This window comes from Rhopilema esculentum, chromosome 16 (genome assembly GCF_057945365.1).
Source record: "Rhopilema esculentum isolate cy_ngs chromosome 16, ASM5794536v1, whole genome shotgun sequence".
Lineage (NCBI taxonomy): Eukaryota > Metazoa > Cnidaria > Scyphozoa > Rhizostomeae > Rhizostomatidae > Rhopilema > Rhopilema esculentum.
The window spans coordinates 8687920-8705590 of record NC_142830.1 but is presented as its reverse complement, the minus strand read 5'-3'; the positions used below and the strand labels follow the sequence as shown (position 1 = coordinate 8705590).

Sequence of the window (17671 nt, the reverse complement as noted above, 5' to 3'; positions counted from 1 at the left end):
TTTTGCTTTTCAGCAATGCATAAAGTATTCTTCTCATCTTTGATTAATATTTTCAGGACCAAAACTCTTAACATTCTAGCGCTGAGATATTGGATTGCTTAAACATCTGTAAGTTCCCAATACTTCAGAAAGGAGACATTTGAGCAAAGATAAGCTAATCCATTGATGAAAATCTTTATTCATTTTTACAATTCCCACTCCTAGTAAAGCTAGAAACCTTTACGACAGCCAAAAGAAAGCTTTAGGTTTTTTAAGGCTTTTATCTGCGCCGGCAATTCAACAAAGAATCCACAGAAGTACTATTTACATTTGAGTGATTAGAAATGATGATAATTTAAACATAACGACGACGATAATGGAAACATCACCAACATTGTTTGGGAAATTAAAGTAATGATGAAAATGTTGCCTGAGGAAGACGAACGTTGGTGACAATTGTCAGATGCCAAGGTAGTGACAAGGAGACGAAAAGAAAAGTTTCTTTCGCTATCAACTGTACATACAGTTTCATATTAACTTTAAAATCATAATTCTAATTCTTTGCAATAATAACTACAAAATCTACTACGGTAGAAACAAAACAAAATGATGTTGTATTAAAGAAATGATGCAGCACCACTAATATAAGCTATCAAATGCATGGCAAGGCATATAATTATTTCAAACCCAAAATTCAATACTCGTTATTGCTTATTACTAGAGAGTCTGCTCCATTCAATTACCTAACCTTAGAAGAAGGGGGATGCAGTTAAGTGGAATTCGAAAAGGAGAAGAGAGAGAGAGAGAGAATCAATAGCAAGCTGGACGCATAGAGCATAAACGTGGTCCAAAGACCTGCAATAAATTGCCTTTTGACGTCAAACAAACTCCCTCGCCCAGCAATTTTAAAAGAAGGCTTAACTAGAATTCGCCCATGGATTTGAAGTTGGGTTTTTATACTGTAAGCAAAAGCCTTGCTTAAAAAGCTTGGCGCAGACCCTGTAAAGTTTCGGGAAAATTTTCCCTTACCCTTTGCTGATACTTTTGCTGAAAAGACATACGAGAAAAAGAGACGACGATTTCCTACACAACAGCGGTCATTCCACGATCAAAACTCAACTAGCCTACTTGCCATGCGACTACATAGACTGAAAATCAGTTGACACACAATGACCTCAATACCACAACTACTAGTAACATTCCGAGACATAAAGCAGCTATATTGACTTTTTTAGCTACCGCGAAAAATGAAATGAAACGATACCGAGTTTTTAGCTACCAAAAATAATAATTACCTTATGTAATTTTTTGGAAAATAAAACATATTTTCTAACCTTGATCAATTTTTTCGCAAACATATAGATTGAGGGCCTTCATCATCCAAATCGATGATATGAAAATTTCTTGAATACGAGTCCTTTGAGCAGACCCTCTCCTCTTTAGGAGACTGCTTGAGAAGGGTGCTTAAGAAGGGTGCTTGAGAAGAGTGCTTAAGAGAAGTGCATACTTAATACCGGACGCCAATATAATTAACAAGAATAAACAAAGTATCCTACAAAAATAGCCTGAAAAATAAAATTAACTTCAATAAATCAACTTAACGAAAACAGGGGAAAACTGAACAAACTAGCTATCCAAATTAAGGGGAAAATCATAAAATGGATTAAGGCCACTTTCGAAATTTTCAATGTAAAAAGATCTATAAATTAATCTGAAAAATAAAACTTACTGATAAGAGCTGTCTAAATTCCAACCGTAATAAAAATTATTTATCCTTACAATATTAAAAATCTGATGTTTCAAAAATAGAGGGAACTAGTGACAATGAAGCTCTAATCATTTATAAATAAATCGCATTGTTAAGGCTAGTTCTCAGCTGGTAGATTTCCTATTCGCTCAGCAGCAGCAGAATATGAAGGGTTTTCAAAATTATCAAATCTTTGTGGATTAAATTGCTTTCCTCCTTTCTTCTTTTTGAAGTAGTATATTAATCCACCAACAACGATCGCAATAATCATCAGGAGGAATATCACAATTAAGGCAGCTTTTCCACCAGTTGTCAGTCCTTCTTTTTTAACTATAAAGGCGAACGGAAAATCAGTCGATTCTATCATAACGAAATGTTCCATTGGCACGACTTAATCACAAGTTGAAATTGAATGATGATGAGAGGAGTTACCGGTTTATGGAGATAGTGATCATGAGGGTTTATTGATTATGATTACGATGTTCATTGATGTGATGATGACTATGATTGATGGTTATGATCATGACAGTGATGAAATAATGATGTGGATGATGGTTTTGATGATGACTGATCTGGCGATGACTACTGATGATGGTTGATTTGATGATGATTATGGCGATGACTGATTGACTTTTATATGATTATAATCATGATTATGATGGATGTGATGATGATAACAAAATCAAAGCACCAAGATGGGGCAAGTGTTACAGACAATTTTCTAAACACGTATGAAAAGCTGTATGAAATAAGAATTGCAGCTTCAATTAAACAAGACTGCGCCTTGTGAGGCAAGGTACGCAATACAGAATCGGACGAAATAGAGCAGCTGTATAAACATAAATGAATGATGCAACACTCTTACCAATGCTTGTCGCCTTTCCTTTCGATCCTTCGTCAACTAAAAAGTAGAAAGAATTGAAGTAAATACAAACTGGACTTAAATATCGTGTTTCACAGCTGAAAAATTTGATAGCAAAGTTCTACCGAGAAATAGTATTTTAATACTTAAGCAATATTTCAGAACCTTTATAATAATATCATCATGATACTCGTATAGTAAAAATATCAAAAAGTTGCAGTATTTTATAAAAATGTGACAAAAGTAAAGTTATATTTAGAAAAGAGTATCAAAGGTTTGGGCAAAGCAACAACGGACCAAGGAGCTAAAATATCAAACAAAGTTTTGAAAACAGCTTTGAAATTAGATATTTGATTTCATAAAAAGGTAACAAGGAAAAAAAACATAACAGAAATACGGAAAACTTCACAAAGTTTGATTCGCCGTAACTTTGAGATGCATCAACAACTCTGAGATTAGTGGCTGAGATTTGTACATCCTAGCAATATGGGTGCAGGGTAATTGGGAGGAGAAATTGTGGAGGCTCTTACTTGCGAGGAACAGGAGGATCTCTACATTTTTATTTTGAATTTATTTTGAAAAATCTTATTTGTTTATTTTCATGAAACAATCATTTCACTAAAAATGCCCTCTATTTTGAATTCATTTTGCAAAATATTATTTGATTATTTCCATTAAAAATGCCTTCACTGGTTAGCCTTATCTCGCAGTTATGAGATGTGTCTGCAATTTTACGATCCTGTGATATCTCTTTTGATCGAAGACGTATCGGTGAGAGCCGTCTAACTTTTCAAAAGACCCAATAATCTGGTATCTAGACATTTCTCTTGTTCTTAACAGTTAACTGAATTTAATCTCCTGTATTACTTTAGCAAGAATGGGAAAAATACTTGAGACTTATAACAGGTCCATCATTTAAACAATTTATCAGATCTCATCCAATGAATCTAGATAAAGATGAATCTAAGTAGCAGTGAAAAGCTAAAATAATTTCGATCCCGAGAAACGAAACAAGACAACGAACCTTCTTTTAGATCTAGAGAGTTTTTATCCACAACAAAATCTCCAATTTTTCCTTTGGCAACGGCATTTTTCAATGGCCAAGTAGCATTTTTATTGTTGGTTTTGAATATGATTAAGAATACAGCAACGACGCTGCCAGGCCTAGAAAATAAGAGGTTTTCAAAGCTGAATAAAAAAGAAGCAACACATTTTCAGATAAGCAGCCATGTTTTCTTAATATACTACACTCCTTTTTAAACTCTAATACAAAGGGCCTAAGTTCTATGAAATCTGAAGTTATAAGAGAAACAATCGGAAAGCATTGAAAGCCTTGTTTACCAAGGTTGGAGCTGCATGTACGATCGCTAATGAGAGCACAACCGATGAAATGCTGACATGAATTAAACTCTTCTGTGACTTGCATGGTTGACCTTTTCATAACTCTCTTCAAAGCATCCTACTTTTGCGGGGTATACTACCTTTAAAAGTTTTTAAAATATGAAAAACTTCTCACTCGAGACTTGTTACTTGCACTCCGAAAAACCCATCTTTGAACGAATAATCGCTTTGATACAACTGCATTATCTAAAAGACAATTAAAAAAATTAACTTTTAGACTCGGAGTTGCTTGAGAGCTGCAAGCTGGCCGGGTAAGCATGAGCCAAAAGTTATTCGAAACAGAACTCCTAGAATAAACAAACCCTTTTTCATTAGATTTAAATAATTAATTTTGATATTTTCATTACAAAGCTAAAATCGTTTAGCGACATACTATACATAACGTTGTTTAAATTATCATGCTAGGTTGCTACAAGTTTAATGTCAATCGTGAATCATAGCTTTTTTGCAATGCACAAATGGTAATTGATTTCGGATCTTCAGTGGCTCAGTCTTTCGAGCATTCGAACTATCAATAGCTGACCAAATTCAGCCAATCAAAGCATCATTTATAGCTCATATGGCATGGCTAGGTTCTCACGTGAATATACGAGCAACATGAAAAACTAATGAACAAGTCAGGCACAAAAGATGAGAAGATCAATATATTCAATGGACATGACAAAACATCTCCTTTATCAATGAGAAGAAATGTTGAATAGGACTGCAATATAAAATCGCCGACCAGCATAGCCTCTGACATAAATTTTTGATGATGCATACCGCAGTTTCAACTCTATCTGCCAGAGCTTTGTAAGCAGGGCTGCTTTTAATTTTGTACTCCTCTTTGTATTTCTCCTCCGTGAGTCTTATTTTTCCCTTAACGACGGTTTTCTTTGGTTCTGGTGCATCAGTTGGGTACACTATTGGTTCTTGAAAGGCAATGATAACAATCAAAGTTTAGCGATAAGTTCGAATTACATGATTTTCCATTTTCCTTGCTTTAAATTTTCGATATATGTTTTGAGCTCCATACTCTGAAGAGTGTCAGACGTAAAGCTTCAGTATGTTTCAAAATATTGCCTTTTTCAGAGCATTTTTCAATCACCAAAATTCAACAGTATTGAAAGAAAGGATAACACTTTTGTGGCTAAATTTTGATTTTGAGTTTCAAGCATGCTTAAAATAAGTCAACTATTTACTGCTTAAGATAACCACAGGACGGGCGTAATTGAGACACGACAAATTAACAACTTACTTAGCGCACAACCATATAGTTCCACCCTCATACATATTCCTTGCTTCCAATGGCGAGGGTTTAGCCTGATGTACCGTGCACGAATTGAAGATGGCAACTTGACTTTGCTGACGCTTCTGCCATCACTGTTTCCTTTAAGTGTCTGAATAACACCACTAACTTGATACAGGTTCCAAAATTTTCCATCTAAACTGAACTGCACCCAAAAGTCCGTCACATACTTTGAAACATCAGCTTCAAAACCTTGTGTTGCTATGGAGGTGACTCGGCTTTCAGCTCCAAGGTCGAACTACGATATAATAAGTACCGTTTGAGCTAAAGATGTTTACAATACGTAAATACAAATAAGTGAAGAATATAATAGTCAATTATCAGAGCAGATATACGTACTGAGTATATCTAAAGAATCCTTTTAGTCGCAAATGAGCTTTTTACATGAAGCAACAAAGCTAAGACTAGCAGCAAAAGGCATCAAGGGGCATTAGCTGCCAAAAACCTTCATGCAAAGCTGAACACGTATACATATTGCTACTGTGGTGTCCATCCCTTTCTTTACAAAATAACAAGCTATAGAAATAAAATAAAAAAGAGGGAAACCTCAAGGAATTGGTGCTGGTTGTTATCGTTCGCACACCATGAGCCAACGTTAAACGACCCGTTGTTGAGTCTTCCGAAGGATGCGGCGTGCTTCTCCATGTACGATGATGCAGTGAGTGCCTTATCTGGTACCACACCAGATGCAATGCCGAGAGCTTTATCGCACTCATATGGACATCCAAACACTTCCACTCGCAAACAAATCTGATTTTTCCAAGACAACGGTTGGAATCTCACGTACTGGGCTGTGAATGGTTGGGTCAAGGAATGATAGGCAGCTGATTCTGCATAGGAATTCCCGCTAAATATCTGCAAAAAAGGATAGATGCATTCTGAAAATGCTCATAGAATAACACAAGTAATGTTGATGCCGGTTAAGTAACCAAGTGATCTAGAATGTTTTATGAGATCTCTATTTGATTAACTTCCTTATTCACCATTTTTCTGGAAGGAATTTATAATTGACAGCAAAATGTAATGCTCTAACACATTCTGTAAACCATTTATGAACAAGATGTGATATATTTTGATAAAAAATTGCAAAATTTTCAATCACGTTGATTCATCACAGTAGGGAAATATATATTTCTTTTCTTGTGCATCCACAGAATAGAATTAGAAACATACCCTGATTTCTCCCTTTAAAGTTTTGTATGGTGTCCATGTTATTCCATCATCACTATACAAAAGCTTGTATGACGTCACAGTACACTGTTGTTTGCCAATCGTGACTCCTTGAGTGGCCACTTTGGTAACGGTCATTGGAGCAGATGAGAGGTGAATCTGCAGCCACTGGTCTGCATCCTGTGACTAAAATAACAAGACAAATACTTAACAAGCTAAGAGAACCTGGCTAGGTTCAAACATAAGATGGTGCTGCTATCTAAACGTTAAAAAGCAGAGGTGTACAAGTGCTGCAGTAACTTGAAGGGTTAATGGCGCAATGTTTATTTCCAGATTTGGTCATTGCAGATTTTGGTATTTTACCCCCTACCAACAGCCATTTGAGCTGATTTTTGAGCTGCACTCGAAAACTTCATGCTTTACCAGTCTCACGAGAAACTTTTAATGCGAGTTAATTTCTATGCCAGTAGCAAAAAATAAAATGCTATCATAACTGCGTAAGTGCATTTTTAAATTTTGTGATCGAATAGTTAAGAAAACGATGTCTACTATATCAGAGCCAAAAAGGTTTTAAAAGCAGAACATACCTTAGCACACCATCCTTGGCCATTTGGCTTTCTCAATCTTGCGTCGTAAGCTTCATGGGCTAGAGCACTGGATGAAGCTTTCATTTCCACGTTTCGAATGGTTCCTGACTCTACACCAAGAGGTTGCAAGCAAACTACAAAAAGACGGTATCGTGGTCAGATGAGACATGAGGATTTCTTCAAAACTAATTTAAATACTGTTACTAACATTGAAATTGATTGAATATTAATGTGGATACAAAGGAGCCAAAGCAAGACCTTTTGGGTTATGCATTTTGCTTAATTTCAGCTACTAGTTACCTTCTAAACGTAAACATGGAAAGTCGGGAAAGAGCAATAAAATCCTTGCAACTTCTTACCAAAACTGCACCCGAAAAACTCCAGCCGCATGCAAATGGCGTACTTCCACGTTAGTGGATTAATTTTCAGGAATCTTGCATCAACAGGAGGTTGAAGAGTCGCACCCTCCGACGAATACGAGGCTCGGTTAGCGGGAAGGATTGCATCGCGGCCTTCTACTTTGTATGTTTGCCAAGTTACTCCATCATCGGAATACATCAGTTGGAACGAAAGCACGTAGTTTCGGGAATATCCTTGCGTACCAATTCTTGTTACACGCTTCTTTTGGCCTAAATCAACCTATGGTGTGAAAAAATGCTGGAAAACTTCTTATTGAAGGCAGAAATAGGCACACAGTCAATGATTGGCAAAAACACAAAATACGAGAATTAACGGAGTAACTTTGAAGCTGTAAACAGGAGATCGTCCTAATTGCATTTCTACCTTAATGCAAGGCGATGGGCTATTTCCCCTACATTGTACTTGCTCAAGATTTGGCTTTTCTAAGATTTTACAATTACATACAGCTTAGATACATGAACGAAATGCCAGCGCAAGGAACCATGGCTTTTTGGGGAAAACGAGGCTAGATGTTTACAGGAAGTATCCGCTTCAACAGCCTCGATAACAATGCCATAAATTCTCTTTATTAATGTGATCTGTGTAGGCATTGCAACAATGATTTTAACAGCAAAAATACCTGAATGGAACAGGACGTTACCTGGATGTATTGATTTCGATTGGTAATACCAGCACACCATCCCGTCCTTGCGTTCCATCGTGCATTCTGTGCAAAATTGTTTGCTAGCACACTTGAAGCAATAATCTGGCTATCTGTAATGTTTTTGCTTTCCATGCCAAGCGCGGTATCACAGCCTAAAACAAAAGACATGATAGCCTATTGAAAAACAAGCCAACTCAACACATGTTTTCAGTAAACATGAAAAAATTTACCAAACATCGAAACAACTGAAAATCCTTACATGGAAATTCAAATTCCCACACTTGAGTAGAAAGAACACTGACCTAACTCCTTTTTGCAAATATAGCCATGATACGATGAGCATCTCTGGTCATTCCATCTGCCACTGAGATAAACCATTTCGATACAGTTTTCAGTCCCGGCATTGTCGTTTGGTTCTCTCGTACCCCAGTTGTCAAAATCAAGAGGAGTCCCATCGCTCCATACCATGTGCTTTTCTCTCTGCCTGTCATTGAGACCAATCCAGCAGCTTTTTCTTCCTTTGCTAGCAACCTCGTACAGGAAATTTTGTTCACCAGGGCTATGAATACTGGCTAAATCAGCACCTTGGTCCAAGCACTGCTGGCGTGCTTCGGACCATTGCCTTGTGCCATAGTAGTTGTTGCTTACTAAGTAACAGTACTTATCATACTTCACCCAGTTTTTAGGACAGGTTCCTGGATGTTCAGGAATGATCTCTTGATCAGCTTTGGTTATTTTACACACAAATGGGAACTTTGCCGTACAGTTGCTATCAACCCAAAACCCATCATTATTTCGATTGTAGAGAGAGTGAACGCATGATCGCAAATGAAGCATACGCCTAGCTGGATACGATGACCATTCTGTGTAGTCCAGGGGCTGATTGTCTGACCATCTGAATGAGGTTTCGTTTTGTGGACGATGCAAGCCAATCCAGAGACGATTTGCATACTCAGCCATATGACTAAATACATACGCTTCAGGGAAAGAGAAAAGCTTGTTGGATGAAACATGGATAAAAACGAGTAGCATAACAGATAAACAATACTCGCTACTGGAGTTGCTTGTATAAGATAAAGTTTCGTTTGACCTCAGAGATTTTATGTATTAATATAAACATCAATAAATTGCAATAGTAATCATCAATTTCAGTCAAACAAATGGACAGACATACAAGGCACTGACAGCTTTACAAAACAGCATGAACCACTTCATCGGGCGCTGATAACAATTATCATAAAAGAGAACGAAAACAATATATCTTTGGATCGCAAAGTTCGAGCAAAGCCTAATGATGAAGTGGATAAATAATCAGTTGATTTTTTATAACGTTCCTATAACGAATGCCTATTTTCTTGTACGAAAAACGTTTGACTTGAAAAGATAATAGCATTTTATTTAGATGCTTATAACTGATAGCACTGAGGTCAATTTAGCACATAATGACGGCAATTTCAAGACGAAAAGAAAGATATGACACGCCTAGGCGTAATTCACGGTAAGGAACCAAGCTTGAACTCACCTGCCTCGAACGTATTGTGAATACTAACAAGATCTGAGCTGGCATCTTCTTTGCGACAAGCGGCAGCAGCTTCATCCCACGTCACCAATTGCTTCTTGAAACTATAACAGTTGCCAGCGTACATTAAATACCCTTCTGGACAGGAATTCTTGGCAGGGGTTGAAGTAGGTAACGGAACACTAGACATCTCTTTTTGGCATATATACCCCTGTTCACCGGTGCATGGAACATCATTCCATTTTCCTTTGTGCACAGAGAACGGCCAGATTTCTGTGCAGTCTTCAGCACCCCAGTAATTGTCAGGCTGCCTTGAATACCACTTAGTGTAATCAGGATTACTTTGATCTGACCAACGGAATTTACCTTCAGTTTGAATATCATTAAACCCAATGAACATCTTTGCATACATTCCTTTCATATTGCTGAATAGAAAGGCATTTTCGTAGGATGAATGAATAGAAACAAGGTCGGCGTTCCTTCCGTTAGTCTTCTCTGCTAAGCAGGCATTCCTTGCAGCTTTCCAAGACAATTTGTCCTCATCAAAGATTTTGTAACATTTACTACTGTAATGCAACCATCCCGCCTCACAATATCCTTTTAACGGGCCTGCTGTCGGTGCAACGGTAGGTGGGCGTGTAGCTGTATTGTTAGGTCTTTTACAAATGAAAGACATCTCGCTGCCACAATTAGCATCATTCCATTGACCACCGTATTTTAAGTGCACGCAGTCTTCCATTTGATGCGCGTCATCGGGCTGACCTGGTACCCAGTTAAAGTAGTTAGCTGGCTTTCCGTCCGACCATTCCCAACCGGATTCAACTCCCATATCACTGAGACCTATCCAGGCTTGCCTTTGAGTAAAAGTCAGTAAAAACGGTCCCAAATACGACTGTTCTGTACTTGATTCAATACTAGTTAAATCACCACCCTGTGCTCGACAAAATGATCTGGCCATCGTCCAAGTGGCGAAATGAGTTCTGTTACTGAAATAATAGCAATTGCCTGTACTCGACGACCATACCCATCCAGCGGGACAGTAATTCAGATTAGATGTTGGCGTTACTGGTAGTGTTAGTGGTTCTGTCGTTGGTACGATAGTTGCTTTACCTACAGAGTAAAAAACATTATGAGCAATAAAGGCACTGTAGAAATCTCGCGTTAGCAAAATGCAACTGGGTAAACCGCTTGGATTAAACTATTGGTTGTTTGGACAAGCATGTTGGAATAAAATTGCTAAAGGCCTCATTGACCGAAAAATAAGCCAAACACACAGAGAAGAACTCACAGGTTCATATATTTTAAATAACCATTAATGCGTTTTTTAGGTGAATCACTAACATTAAAAACAACATTCAACAAGTAAACCTAAAAAATAACATACCGACGCTAGCTTTGCAGATGTAATGGTGCTTTGTATTACAGCTATTATCCCTCCAAAAACCATTACTGGCCATTACAGTGCATGCCTGTTGACCCATGTTGCTATCAGGCTGGCCAGAGTCCCAACGCACGAATTTTACTGGCGATCCATCCGCCCACTGCTGACCTTTGAAAACACCCATATCCTGTAACCCAATCCAGGCAGAATCCAAGGTAGAATTCACCAGGAAATTGAAGACAGCCTCGTTCTCTTCAATAGAATTAATTGTAGCAAGAGATGCCTTCTGCAACATGCAGATACTAATAGCCTGACTCCATGTAGCGCTGGTAGAGAGATAAAAAAGTCTCAACGTAGGAAAAGATTATTTGGAATAAAATGGAGTGCTAACGTGAAGTCCACATAAAGTTACTTTGAAATCTTTTTTTCGAAAAAATTACATGCAATTAATCGCAAGGGAATGCCGGGTCGTCGCTAAACCTCCGAAACAGGAGGGAGTGCAAGATATGAATTTGCCGAGAAATTTGCGTGACATGGGCGTAATATTTGCGCTGCTTAGGTGGATCTATACAAGGTTATGAACAACCGTTATTTCAAAGTAGTTCCGTAAAAATAAATCTATTCTTTTAACATTTCTAGATAGATTCTCTAGACCTCCTGTATTGGATTTTAAGACATTAGTTCTCTATATCTAACACAAGTTCCTTTTTTGGATTTTTCAACTGAGCCTACATTTTGTTGAATTTACCGAGGAACTAACTCCGGGGGAGGGGGGAGGTTTGTTTTTGGGTCGTCGCTTGATGGAATGTTTCCTATATTGCAGTAATTAATACAAAAGGAATATTATAGAGAAATTACAATCGTTAAATCATTGTGCTCTCAAATCTTTCATCTCAAACAAATTCAACAATTTCTTATTCCATTAGTGCAAATAAAATTCTGGAAGAGGTATTTGAAATGGAAAGAATGCATCCCAAAAAGTAGGAAATGCTGTCTGAAAGTTAAACAACTTCATTAGAAATATGCGCAAAGAAAAACAGGTAATGGTTCAATCCTCTATGATTTGGGAAGCAAACAACGCTTTCTTTAAACTTACTTTGTCTTCGAGAACTGATAACAGTTGCCCTTGTACTTGAACCAACCAGGAAGACAAGAACTGTTGCTTACTATAATAGAAAAAACTTATTCATATCAATTTAACTAACAATATTAATTTATCTTACTCTGAAGTGTTTTTGTCTGTAATAGGATGTCTTAGATCTTAATTTGTTTCTTAATTTTCTAAGAAAAAAAGCTTCTCAGTATCCTTTTACATGCGAAAGCTGCAAAAAGGTTGAGCTCATCAAATTGTCATTTCAGCGTGGATTTTTCGCTACATGTTACGTTCTACCTATTATCAAAGCATAAAAAACAAAAAGTAAAGAGTAACGGAAGTTGGAAATGGAAAATTTTTAGAATGATATTTCATCGCTATTCTGAAAATGTACGAAAAGTTGCAAATGTTACCTTGCGTTACGACGGGTTTCGGTGTAGTTGCAGAAGCTATATGGAGAAAAATGGACTTCAGATGAAATAATGGAATATTTTAAATCAGAAATCATGAACCGCCTAATTGATATTGCCGCTATAACGTATAAAACAGAACGGCCAAGTGTATTTTAGAGTAGACTTACTCCATGAGCCTCTGTTTCGCTACTGCCTCACTTGACGGACGCTACAACAGTTGTAGCAACTACTCTTATACCACCTATGGGCTAACGACATACGTCGTTGTTTCATATTTTAAAGCTTGCATTCAAAATTCTATTAACATCAACAATTTTGATAATCTTCACTTTGCAAACTGTGGAAGGTTCGACTCGACTGTGATTCTCACGAACAAGCTTACCTTTCAGCTTTTTACAAACGAACTGATTCAACGATGCGCAGCTATCATCAGACCACGTGATAAAGCCTCGATAGCCCTGGTTGAGAGTTGCTTTTACACAACTTCCACGCCTTGTTGAATCATCCGGCTGTCCATTGTACCAATTTGTATATATCACAGGTGACCCATCTGTCCACTCGTAGTTTCCTCGCAATTTCATATCGTTTAGTCCCGTCCAGAAATTTCCCAGTTCAAATGAATCAATTAGCAATGATGTCAAAAACAAGTCGTCGGTTCTAGGAAAGCGCAAGGCAAAACATAATGTCACAATTGATAAAAGTATTTTGAGAGAGATGATAAGCTTCAACAAATTTGACAAGATTCCTATCTTCCACTTAGGTCCTAGGAGTCATTTGCATATATAAGTTGAAGGTTTACAAACTTGGGGGAGAAGTTAAAAAACTCACGAGGCCTTTTGAGAAGGCAGAATTTCAAAAGAATTCAATTGTCTTTCACACCTTGGAGCACAGTACCTTGTCTTGACCACTGAAAGAGAAGTACAAACAGTCGACAGATGATTTAAAGTTAAATGGCAAAAAATGGAAAAAAAGAAAAATTACTTTGAATGGATTGACACAAGTTCTGCTCCCCTTGATCTGCAATAGGCCCCTGCATCAGCAAACATCATTTTCTGCTGGCTCAACTTGTAGCAGTAGTTGCTTCCTAGATGAGACGACCAGTAACGATCGCACCCATCTGATCCGTTAAGCTCGGTATCTGAAGAATAAAGAGTCAATAATAAAACATTCATTAAACTCTGGAACCGAGATTATGACTATTCTTATGTAAATATGGAAACTCTTTTTCCAAAAGCAAATCTTGCATTTTCCGAAAATCCATAATCCGTACTAAGTATGTACTATGTAGCTCACTGGTAGATTATAGTACATAGTGAAGAAAGAGGACTTTTTAAGAAATCATTAAAATCACCAATCTTGACAACCAAAGCTACAAATTACAATAATAGGTTTAGAACAATGTCCTTAAAAGAGAATTACTTTCCATTAAGCAGCCGCCTATCATTTGAGGGTTCCTTGCACCATTAGTTTGATATGTTTAGAGGTAGATGCTCCCACCATTAGAAAGGTAGATTCTTTTAGACCCCGTTTACATGAGACCTGGATCAGATAGGATCCACAAATATCCGGATACTTTTGGATCTCATCCCTGAATGGCAATGCGTTTACATGGGATCCGATCCAGAACCATTTGCGTTTACACGGGAACGGATCTAAACGAATTCAACAGGTTGCGCGTATTATCAAAACACAGTTCAACCTGAATATGGAGGGAGGTAACGCTAAAAAGGGTCAGTTTTCGTGGACTGAAGAAGAAACTGCGCTACTTTTAAAAGTAGTATTGGACTACAAAACTGAAAAGCTTGCGGATGGGCAGGATTGGGAAAATATATGAGGACAAAGTACGACGACATATCGTCAAAGTTTCGTAATAATTTTTCAACACAGCAGTCATTAGAGAAGGCGAGGTATAATAACCAGGGAGTCATGCTTACCATAATAGGGGTTTTAATCATCAGTAAAAAACTTACTCGCCAGGATCCTTTTATCATTAAAGATCTATACATTATTAGGACTTTACTAACCGTTGGTACAGGTGTACGTTGTCTTAAGCTCCTTTCGCGTTCCACTGCAAGTATCATTGAAATTTGATGTTGTGACGTAGAGCGAGCAATATCTTCGCTTTCCAGCGCACATGCTTTTCACTTTTGCTAATACATCTTGGTAGAGGCAAGCTGGGGGCTTTCCAAACTGAGCAGTCAATATGTTCAACTTTGTGCCGAAAGGACAACCATAATTTGATGTAGAATATTGACTGGTAACCTTCGTCATTACTCCTGGCAAAGTAAAAGAAAAATGGATAATGCAAGTCAGCGTTGATCAGTTACACAACTGCAAACGATGATCCAATTTAGCAGAAAATGTCATTGACAATAATTTGAAAATAACCTACCCTGGCAATAAAAACAGGATATTTTCCCCGAGGGAAGGGAAGGAAAGGGGTACTTAACGCCCGTTCCATGAATGGTATTGTGTAAAAAAATTAAACAAACGGAATTGAACTTTTGCAGTCGAAGTGGGATGTCTATTGTCTACTTCACAGCAACAGACATCAACATATTCAAGCCAGTTACCTATAACAAAGAGCCTAATCTAATAAATACAAACTGAAACTAAAAACCACTTTAAAAGAATATCATACCAAGGTCTGTTTGCGTTCCATTAGGAAAACCTGGAAATAAAAAAAAATAACTTACAAAAACAAAGAAACAATTTATGAATACATCCCGTTTTTTCAAGTCTAGGAAACTGGTTTTAAGCAGGTTTAACTAGAATACATTACCTACAAAAATCGATAAAGTTAGTATCTAAAGCATAAAAAGTATCTAAAAATGTAACCATAACTTGATTCTTTTGTTGACCTGCACAAATACAGAAGCAAAAGGAATTGAAGAATTGACACCTTGCAATGGAAGCAGGCTAAGGATTTACCGGTCATTGCAGAATCGGGGATCAGGGTAACCCTTTGAATACGAATCGAACTTATACAGATTAATTTGACATACTAACTAGGAGAAAATTTCAAGACTCAGTGACTTTACATTGCTTAAAACAATAGATTATTGTCTACCTCTTTATATAAACGAAGGCTGGACCCAACACCAGACTTACCTTAAGAAGGCAAACACTATGAGAACTTTCTATCAACTAGTTTACATAATGAAGCAGCCCTCCTTTAACAGAAGTGTATGTTAAATTCAACTTACATTGATAGCTTACGAGACAAAGAGTATAAGACTAATGGTACTTGAAGATAGCTAAGGCGAGAATGGTGAGGCGTCCTACCTTTCTTACGTTGACATACATAAGCTTTTGGGTAGTAGTAGCTCAAGTCCATCCATGTTCCGTAGCTATCAGTTTTCATCACAACGGTGTCATATCGTCTCCAAGTGTAGCTGCTTGGGCGATTCTGTGACCAATAAGAGAACAAGACAGGGCTGGTATCACCCCATTCAAAGAAACGCCGTCTTGTTCTTGAGTTCAAGCCTAAAATGTTACGAAAAAAGTTTTGGCTTCTATTTGGAGAAAAAACAGGCTATTAAAACAAAGCATTACGTTAAGAGGACCAACTACGGGTATTTATCGTCAGATTGATTAGAAGGAAATTTCCCACTAGAGGTGAGCACCCTTTGAACGAGAGCGTTTTTGAGAATTTTCAAATAATCTGTAAATGTAACATTCAGTGATTGTGCTCTTAAACAGTTAACTGACAGAATGATGCTAAAACCTTCAAGGACAGCGAGTACACTTACCGATGTAAGAATCTATGTTGGTACCAAATGGACCAATTGACAAGGAAAGGAAAGCTTGCTGCACGCTAGTCAAGACTGTTGCTAATTTTCCCTCTTTCTGTTCACAATCCTGTTTTGCCAGAGTGTATATGGTTTTGTTCGTATTAAACTGATAACAATTTTCACCGAATGGCATCCAGCCAATTGAGCATACTCCCATTTCTAGAAATCAAGCGTTACTATGAAGAAGGTGTCGTTATTATAAACAAGAATTCTGACAGGTGAAAATCTTATGGGCTATTTGATCTACAAATATTGCTTAAACATTAGATATAGAAATACTGGTCCTGAGCAAAAACAGATCTTTCTATGAAATCGAAATGTTTTGATACCTATTAAGCTCATATCAAAGAGTATGTGACAAATACGAAGGCACTGCACAAAATAGACGATTAAATTGAAAAGCTTAGAGCAAAATAGAAAAGGTGTATATTTATAGTACAAAATGCTCTTTGTTGTGCCTTACCTGCAGTGTAGATGCTGTTGATTTGATCTGGTGAGAGTGATACTTCTCGAATTGCTAACGACATAATTTTGAATTTCGCAAAGCCTGGTGTTGACAGACCCGTTGCCTTTCCAATGTACAAGTCAGAAACTCGGTCTACATTTACACTGCTTATCGTTGTGCCTCCATTATCAGTTACCCTATAATTAAAATTACAGGGTATAAAGCGTGTCGAAACTCTCTACAAGTGTGATTATAAGTCAACGAAAATTATTTATTCGGCATAAGGATCATTGCTAAAGGAATGGCGTTTGATACTAATAATAGAAGTAACAACTCCTGAATCTTAAAAAACGATTCCAAAGACCTAGAACAGTGGCTGAGAAACTTACATTTTTTTGCCGTTGAGGTAAAGCGACAGACCAGATTCCTCGTTCCAAACAAAAGCAAAATGAAACCACTTTCCAAGAGTTGGACTGATTATTGAATGCCAAGTGTGATAAGCACTCCTCGTGAAAACGCCAAGCTGCCCATTATCAACATACACATATGTACCAGCAGCATCGTTTTGGCCAGGCCCCATTATATCAAGGAGATACTTCTTTCCAGAAGTGGAGGACAAACTACGGTCAAGATTCAGCATCATCAAGAATGTTACCCCGTTTGTACACCGGGCAGGGTTACTAACGCAGGTCTGAGTGAAGCCTTTGATCATAGCATGAGACGTCTGTCCGTCAAATACTAATGCTTGACGCTTGACAGCCGGATACAAAGTGGCATCGACCACGGTTATAGTTCCATTTGTAATGCCCGTTCTCGTACCAGCTATAGTATTATTGGCAACATCATTTAGGGGCCAGTAATGGTCAGTAGTACTGATCCAATCTAGATGAATTAACAAAATGATTTCACCCAGTATAGTGACAATATCT

At 37.5% G+C, this 17671-nt stretch overlaps 1 protein-coding gene across 2 annotated transcripts in view; it reads right to left on the bottom strand.

Moving 5' to 3' along the window:
* Positions 1-477: 477 nt before the first annotated feature.
* The window catches only part of LOC135682598 (uncharacterized), a 36369-nt gene continuing 19175 nt past the window's right edge, over positions 478-17671 (bottom strand). For both annotated transcript variants that reach the window (XM_065197559.2, XM_089113197.1), the window contains 24 exons: positions 17132-17624; positions 16761-16939; positions 16256-16456; positions 15789-15989; positions 15145-15174; positions 14528-14779; positions 13485-13641; positions 12886-13160; positions 12504-12539; positions 12094-12163; positions 11001-11323; positions 9620-10726; positions 8400-9074; positions 8095-8249; positions 7394-7673; positions 7035-7168; positions 6451-6633; positions 5824-6132; positions 5227-5515; positions 4752-4900; positions 4105-4175; positions 3613-3752; positions 2592-2627; positions 478-2056 (listed from right to left, as the gene is read on the bottom strand). In XM_065197559.2, coding sequence (XP_065053631.2) covers positions 1845-2056; positions 2592-2627; positions 3613-3752; positions 4105-4175; positions 4752-4900; positions 5227-5515; positions 5824-6132; positions 6451-6633; positions 7035-7168; positions 7394-7673; positions 8095-8249; positions 8400-9074; positions 9620-10726; positions 11001-11323; positions 12094-12163; positions 12504-12539; positions 12886-13160; positions 13485-13641; positions 14528-14779; positions 15145-15174; positions 15789-15989; positions 16256-16456; positions 16761-16939; positions 17132-17624 — 5957 coding nt within the window. In that variant the 3' untranslated portion in view covers positions 478-1844. The remainder of the gene's footprint in view (positions 2057-2591; positions 2628-3612; positions 3753-4104; positions 4176-4751; positions 4901-5226; positions 5516-5823; positions 6133-6450; positions 6634-7034; positions 7169-7393; positions 7674-8094; positions 8250-8399; positions 9075-9619; positions 10727-11000; positions 11324-12093; positions 12164-12503; positions 12540-12885; positions 13161-13484; positions 13642-14527; positions 14780-15144; positions 15175-15788; positions 15990-16255; positions 16457-16760; positions 16940-17131; positions 17625-17671) is intronic.